We start from the raw sequence: 8,070 nt of genomic DNA, 5'->3' as shown, positions 1-8,070 counted from the left end.
CTTGCCTCCCACCAAGCTTTTACTTACATCTCACATTTTAAAATGGGCATTGTTAAAGCAGGGGTTTTGTCCATTTTGCTTACCAAGTCAGCTTTCCTACACAGCTGCCTTTACTGCCTTGAGATGTGAACAGCTTTTCTTAAACTCCATACACAAACAACCATTACCAAAGTACACTTTTTTCTTCTGTATCAATTCAGATCAGGAGAACTGTGAGAAAGAAATGTTCCTGTTCCTTTTCAGCCATTACTGGTCGATGCTGTCTGCCTGGCACTTTGCAACTGAGCCTTGTCAGCCGGCAGCCCTGGGAGTGTGGCAGCTGCGGTTCAAACACTTTTCTGGGGCACTGGCCTTGCACCAGGTTGGGCAGAGAGAGGTGGGAAGCTGCTGCAAATTGGTTCTCTCCATCCCTGTGAATATATGTCAAGCGAAGAGCTGGCAGAATGGGCAAGGCAAGGCAGCAGCTGCCAAGAGGAAATTACCATCCAGCATGAAAGGCTGGAGGGAAGTAGACTGAATGACAGTAAGGGGGAGAATGTGGGTGGAAAATGTCCTGGCAGTCACTCACAAGTGTGCTGCTCCCTCATTTGAGAGTGCAGCTATGGGCAAGCAAACCAACAGGGCTTGGGTAAGAGGCTTCAAAGAGTGCTGAGAGAGCTGCAGATGTTATCGCTAAACCATTCTCCATCATCTCTGAAAGGTCACGGAGTATAGGAGGGGTGCCTGAGGACTGGAGGAAAGCCAGTGTCGCTCCAGTCTTGAAAAAGTGCAAGAAGGAGGACCTAGGAAATTATAGGCCATTAATCTCACCTTCATCCTTCGAACAACCCATCCTGGATGTCATCTCTAAGCAAGTGGAGGAAAAGAAGGTTATCAGGAGTAGTCAACATGGATTCACCAAGGGAAATGGGCTGGGTTAGTGGCCAGTGAGGCAGACTGAGAGCTGGCTGAGTGGCAGAGCTCAGTGTTGAGATCAGGATAGTTGGAGGGCTTTAGCAAGCGGTGTTCCCAGGGGTCAGTACTGGGCCCAGTCTTGTTCACCCTATTAATCAGTGACCTGAATGGACAGAGTGTACCTGCAGTAAGTTTGATGATAATACAAAACTAGGGGGAGTGGCTGACACACCCAAGTGCTGTGCAGCCATGCTGCAAGACCTGGACAGGCACACGAGCCAGGCAGAGAGGAACCTAGTGAAGTTCAAAGAAGGCAGGTGCAGGGTCCAGCACTTGAGGAAGAAAAACCTAGGGCACCAGCATAGGCTGGGAGCTGACCTGCTGGAAAGCAGCTCTGCAGAAAAGGAGAAGTGAGCCAGCAGTGTGTCCTTGTGGCCAAAAAGGCCAGTGGTATCCTGGGGTGTATTAGGAAGAATGTGGTCAGCAGGTCAAGGGAGGTGATCCTGCCCTTCTCCTCAGCCCTGGTGAGGCCACATCTGGAGTGCTGTGTCCAGTTCTGGGCTCCTCAGGACAAGAGAGACCTTGACATGGAGTAGGTCCAGCAGAGGAATATAAAGATGGCTGGGGACCGGAGCTTATGAGGACTTGGACTTGCTTATGAGGAAAGGGTGAAAGAGCTAGGATTGTTTATTCTGGAGAGGAGGCAACTAAGCATCAGTGCTTACAACTATCTTTAAGGGCAGTTGACAAGAGGATAGGATTAGACTTTTCAGTGGTGCCCAGGGACAGGGAAAGGGGCAAAAGGCACAAACTGAAACACAGGAAGTTCCATCTTCCAAATATAAGGGAAATGTTTTCTACTTTGAGGGTGACAGAGCAACATCTCCCATTTGCAGGTTATTTTGAAAGGTATGATTGCAATGTAGTGTATCCTAATTGATTAAGAATAGAAGGCGAGTAAAAGCCATGGGGCTTTTTAGAGTGCCATAGTCCTAGAGCTACAAATGGATCTGCTGGTTTTAGCACAGCAGTCCCCACACTCACAGTTCATTGGAGCACTGAGTATTGCTTGTAGATATACATGTTTCAAGGTTGGGTTGACAGAGAGAAGAAGAGATGTAGCTGGTGGGCCAGTGCAAGCTGGGAGCTGCTGGTTTTGTTTTTTTTCACTCCTGGCCAGTACTGCAGCTACCAGGTTAAAGCATCTCCTTCATTTCAAGTTTTTTCCGGATGCAACATGAGAACTTCTGAAGTTTATCTCACACTTCCAGATACGTGATAGCTGCAAAACGCCAGGCGCTTGGCATGAGGCTGCCACATGCTCTGTGGTATCCTGCACAGGATTCCCAGGCATGCAACAGCCTGGCAAGAGCAATGCCACGTACCAAAAAAGCCATTTTAGGATGTGTGAGATCTATGTGTACCCTGCAATTACTCTGAGAGACTCTGTAAATGCACCTAGCAGAAGGAGCACATGCTGTCCATGCACCTTACAAAAATTTGTATGCCTGTCTGAGAAATGTGTCTACTAGTGATGAGTGTAAATATTTCCTAAATTTTGCCATAACAGTAGAAAAATCCAATTAAATCAAGGTACTCAGAGGGATGGAGTGCATATCCTATGAAGACAGGCTGAGAGAGTTGGAATTGTTCAGCCTGGAGAAGGTTCTGGGGACACCTTAGAGCAGCCTTCCTGAAGGGCCTGCAGGAGAACTGGAGAGAGACATTTTACAAGGGCATGTAGTGACAGGACAAGGGGAAATCTGACAGAGGGGAGGTTTAGGTGATATATTAAGAAGAAAATCCTTAGCGCAAGGGTGATGAGACTGGAACATGTTGCCCAGAGAAGCTGTGGATGCCCCATTCCTGGAAGTGTTCAAGACCAGGTTGGATGGGGCTTTGAGCAACCTGGTCTATCCTGGTCGTCCCTGCCCATGGGAGGGGGATTTGAACTAGATAATCTTCAAGGTCCATTCCAATCGAAACCATTCAGTGAGTCCATGATTCTGTGAAATTGTGGCTTATCTCCTTATTTTGGTAGGGGCATAAAGAGAGCTAGTACGGTGACTTGGTAGCTGGATGTCTGTGAGAATGTGGTGGATATTAGAACATTCTGGCGGGTAATTGAATATTCTGGTGGATATTTGCATGTTCGGGTGGATACACGAGCGGCGGTGGGTGCACCCTGCGGTGCCACAGGGACACTCGGCGGGAAGGGGGCGCGGGCGCTGCTCCGCCCCCGCTGGCCCGCAGGGGGCGCCGGCCGCCTCAGCCGCGCTCAGCGCCCGCCCCGCTGGGCCCGGGGATCCGGGGCCGGTGCGGGGCTCTGATCGCTGTCCTTAGGCGGGGATGGCGGCGGAGGACGAGGCGGAGCTGAGCCTGCTGGAGTGCCGGGTGTGCTTCGAGCCGTACGGCCCCGACGGGCCGCGGCGGCCGCTCAACCTGCCCTGCGGGCACGTCCTCTGCCGGGGCTGCGTGGGGGCCCTGGCCGGCGGCGAGCGCCAGAGGCTGGAGTGTCCCTTCTGCCGGCGGCTCTGCGGCCCCGCCGACACCAGCGACTGCCGCCCGCTGCTGCAGCTGCTGGAGCTCCTGGGCCCCGCCGGCGGCCGCCTCGCCTCGGCCCTGGGCGGGAGCGGCGGAGGGGCGGCGGCGGCCCCCGCGGGGCTCGGGCTGCGGCTGTGCCTGGGGGGCTGGGGCTCGCTGGTGAACCCCACCGGGGTGGCGGCCTGCCCCGAGTCGGGCCGCCTGGCAGTGGCGCACGACGGCAAGAAGAGGATCCACGTCTTCGGGCCGAGCGGGGTCTGCGTGCGGCGGTTCGGGGAGCGGGGGGACGCGGGCAACGACATCAAGTATGCGCTGGATGTGACGGTCACGGCGGACGGGCACGTGGTGGTCACCGACGGCGGGGACTGCTCCGTGAAGGCCTTCGATTTCGAGGGAAGGGGGGTCCTGGCCATCCGGGAAGGCTTCTGTTTGCCCTGGGGCTTGGATGCCACCCGCAAGAGCGAAGTAATCCTGGCCGACTCGGAGGCAGGCGCGCTGTACCGCTTGGCGGCCGACTTCCGAAGGGGGGAATTAAAGAAGTGTCAGATGATCCGGTCCCGGCTTGTCAGCCCCAGAGCTGTTGCGGTCTGCCGGACCTCGGGTGCTGTCGTGGTAACAGAGCACCTGGGAGCCCGAGGACCGAGCAAGGGCAGCACCCGCGTGAAGATCTTCAGTGCGGAGATGGATCTCATCGGCCAGATGGACAGCTTCGGTGTGAACCTCGTTTTCCCCTGCAGAATACACGCCACCGCTGTGGCCTTTGACAAGGAAGGTCGTGTTGTAGTAACGGATGTTTGTAGCCAGGCTGTCATATGCTTAGGGAAACCGGAGGAATTCCCGATCTTTAATCCTCTGATTAGCCACGGGCTTTCTTATCCTGTCGGACTGACTTACACGGCAAACAATTCCCTCGTCGTTTTAGACAGCGGTGATCATTCAATAAAAGTATATAGCTCTACCTGAGTGGGCTTAGGTGCTTGCTGCTGCAGGCCCGAGCTGCTTCTGGCCATAAAGCATGCGGAGTTCTGGAGTTTGTAGGAGTGGGGGGATGAGGCAGTTTGGGGAGTTTGAGTGAAATCACTCTCTGACCAGCACGCCATGTCTCCTGCAAAACTTGGATCGTGTCTCTTGCCTACCTGTGGGAGAGGACCTGGCTGTTGCTACCTGTAGCCAACAACAAAACAACCAAACAAATCATTTGGCATTTCAAAACTATGCCATGCCTTGACAACCAAGTGGTTTGGGTTCTTTTTGACAAGTAATCAAAGACCAGCACCTGTGAAAGTAACACATCAACACATCATTTATTTACATTTCTCAGCACATAGTTTTCACTATTATTAATTAAGTATAGATACACTCCTGACAGAACTGTTTCCAGGAATTGTGCACAAGGAAGAAGATTGCCTTGACAGAATGATAAGAGAATTGGAAGCCTCCATTCAAGGTTGCATAAATCCAGCTAAAAGCATTGTGATGGAGGAGGTACCACTGATGAGTGAGTTACGAGAAGTGAAATCATGTTCAAAGATTTTTTTTTTCTGTACCAGGAAAATGCATTTCTGGGGGCACTCTTTTCTAGTTTACTGCCCACCTTTATTAAGGTTGCACTGGAGCACTTTGTCTTTCTCTAAAATGCTGAAGTCAGTATCTTTACCTAGAGATAATCTGGTGTGTGGTTACACAGTGTGGGCTGCTTTGCCTAAAAACACCTTGAAGTATTCACATTTAGACCCCAAATACTCCTGCATATGCAAGTTTGAGCTGGCTGTACTGCTAACAGAGCTACATGCAGGATATTTTCAGCCCTGTCTGTGCCTATTCTGTCATTAATATGGTGGTTTTGTACTCCAAACTCCAGGATTCAACTGCAAATTGAAATGTTAGTGAGAAGTAAGCCTCATTTTTTTCCTAGCTTCCAAACGAGCTTTTGTTGATTGTGAACACACGGGAGATTTAGATCAGTTTATACTCTCTTATTCTACTCACACTAATATTATATTCTCACAGTTTTACTGTGGGCACAAGTCCTTTTGCCTTATTGCATAGTGGAAATTATGGTATGTATGACTTATTTTGAGAAGGATTTTATACCCCCACTAGAAGTCACTCCTGCATTTTTAGGCATTTATTTGCTGCTAGAATGACTACTTAGATAGTTCAGCATTAAAATAAAGCTAGATATAACTGTAAATTATGTCTGAGGTAGAGATGAGTAGGTTAAAATGGAATAAAACTTTTGGGGTAATTGCTTTTTTTTTAGTAATTGAAATCATTGATATTACCTAATGTAATTTCAAATTCACAGGCAATCCATCAGTAAATTTTTATCTGGCTTTCAGTCTGACTTTAGGGCATTTAATAACTGCATGTGTTACAGCACCAGTGATTTACCAAATACTTGCATGAAATTGGAGCAGTTTAGCCCTCTAATTCAGCCATGGTTAATCTGTCTCATGTCAACATTTATATAAACATGTCTATTAATTGCAGCTATTTGTAAAGGTTCATTGAACAGTAGCCTGCCAATAAAGTGTGATTTGCTTACTCCTATATTTTAGTAATTTAGTGATAATTCCTCATATCTTTTCCTCACCTGTTTCCTTTTACACCATTTCTGTATTGCAGTTGCCCTGTAGATGGTTTCTTCTTCTGTTTGGTGATATCCTGCAGAAGTTGTTGTAGGGCCATTTTTTGCTATTGAAAATTATATGGGTGTGCACAGTTGGTGCTTTTCAGCCTTCTCTACTGCCTGGCCAAACAGCAAGTGCCTTTGGAAGAACCAGAAATCCTTCTTGGCTGTTCTGCAGTATGAGCTGGAGGGCCCTGAGCAGGAGCCCACTTGGGAGGCCAGGAAGAAAATTTACTCAGAGAAGCAGACCCCTGGATTATATATTCCTTTCTAGACACCAGGGAGATGCCTGCCTTTGATAGAACCAATTAGAAAACACTTCCTTTGAGGGACTGCTGTGTGTCAAAATGCATGCAATGCTATCAATGCTGTTTTCATACATAATTAATACTTTGTCACAGTAGCACTTCCTCTGAACCATGGGTTGTGAGCTTTCATCTTCTCACTCTCCTTTATGTGCGCCAGGAACTTGTTTTTGCTACTAAACTAATGGACAGGCAAATTTCCTAGGACCTACTGCCATGTAGGCAACTTTCAAGCAGTTGAAATGCTGGTTTTTAAACATTTTGACTCATACTATTTTAAAATTTACAAAAAGTACCATTGTTGCCCACTGTTTCTGCCTCCTTTGGTAACTAGAAATCACTTGATTTTTGGGTTTGTAAGCAAAATAAACTTTGGGACTTTGTTCTACCTAATAGATTTTTTTTTTCTGTGTGCCATCTCCTGCAGTTGCTGCTTTACCTACCTACTGAGAGCAAATCTAGATTTCTGTGAACAATGCAATTGTTTTCCTCTTACACTACAGCTTGGTGCTTAGTGTTGTACAACACTGCATCAAAGGAACATTACATTCTGCCTTACGTAATTTGATGCAGGTGACTTAATTGCCATAATGAACTGTATGAAACCAAGTATTAAAAAATTTTTGTTCTTCAGTGCGTAAGGGAAAATGCAGTCACAAAGCTAAAATCTTTCTTTTGAAAGAACACAAAATCTTGTGTTCTGAGAGAGGGATGGCAAATACTGAAGGGCCATGCTTGAACTGATTCCTTAGGTTTGGGGTTTGAGTGGTTGTGCTTGGGATGGGGATAACTAGATGTGTGCTTACCTTTGGAACAGAGTGGTGGCCATTCCATTTAGAAAGGAACACAGGAATGTGTCTAGTTGCTTCAGTGATAATTATTGTTGTTTTTTTTAAATCCATCACCTTTGCATAACTCTCTGCACCTCATGCTCTGGCCATTGGATTAAAACCAAATAAATATAATGGACAATATTTCTTTAGTGTCTTGTCTTCAGCCACCAGTGGAGATTGCTATGTCTACTGTGCACACACACACAAAGTGCAATTCCTATTTGGTTTATTTTTAAGCACTGATCTCAGGTTGCATATAAATATATCAGGGTATGTTTACAGTGGTAAGGAATTAAAGGAGTCAGAGGAGTTTCAGAAATGCATATTGAGATGAAGTTCTGTAACATATATATTTTTTGTTTTGCTTGTGAAGAAAATAATTTTAGATAAAGAATATATATATTTTTCGGATTGCTGAATAAGGGAGAAAGGGTGAAAAAAGTGTAAAATTTATTTCATTTTGGCCACTGTCCATTTGAGCACCTGTCCATTCCCTCCAGTTGCATTGCTGTGCACATCAGTTTGATCTCTGTATTTTCCCAAAGCATGAATGTAACATCACTGCAGGATTTTTAACATGGACTGATTTCAGGGGAAGAGGGGATCTCCTGTAATGTCCAGCCCCTAAACCACTAGGAATTTTATAGAGCAGGTCCATCAAGATGATAGCCTTGAATATAGGAGGAGACCTTTCAGTTCTGGAAGGGAGGTCAAAAAGCAGCTTTCTTCCCTGGAACCATGGATCACAATGCTGTTGCACCCCACACAGGAGGAATTTCTTTTCTTTCTCTTCAGTGTCGGGATTTTTTTCCCTGACTCATCTCAGAGGCTTGTCTTACCGTTTACTTGTCACCTGTGAGTC

The 8,070-nt window shown here is 47.3% G+C and overlaps 1 protein-coding gene across 1 annotated transcript; it reads left to right on the top strand.

Annotated features, from left to right (window-relative positions):
- Positions 1-154: 154 nt before the first annotated feature.
- NHLRC1 (NHL repeat containing E3 ubiquitin protein ligase 1) lies at positions 155-7,464 on the top strand. The gene has a single exon (XM_063403280.1). The coding sequence runs from the start codon at positions 3,244-3,246 to the stop codon at positions 4,399-4,401; it is 1,158 nt and encodes a 385-aa protein (XP_063259350.1). The 5' UTR covers positions 155-3,243; the 3' UTR covers positions 4,402-7,464.
- The last annotated feature ends 606 nt before the right edge of the window (positions 7,465-8,070 follow it).

The sequence above is a fragment of the Prinia subflava genome, chromosome 1 (genome assembly GCF_021018805.1).
Source record: "Prinia subflava isolate CZ2003 ecotype Zambia chromosome 1, Cam_Psub_1.2, whole genome shotgun sequence".
NCBI classification, from domain to species: domain Eukaryota; kingdom Metazoa; phylum Chordata; class Aves; order Passeriformes; family Cisticolidae; genus Prinia; species Prinia subflava.
This window is presented reverse-complemented; position numbering and strand designations above follow the sequence as displayed.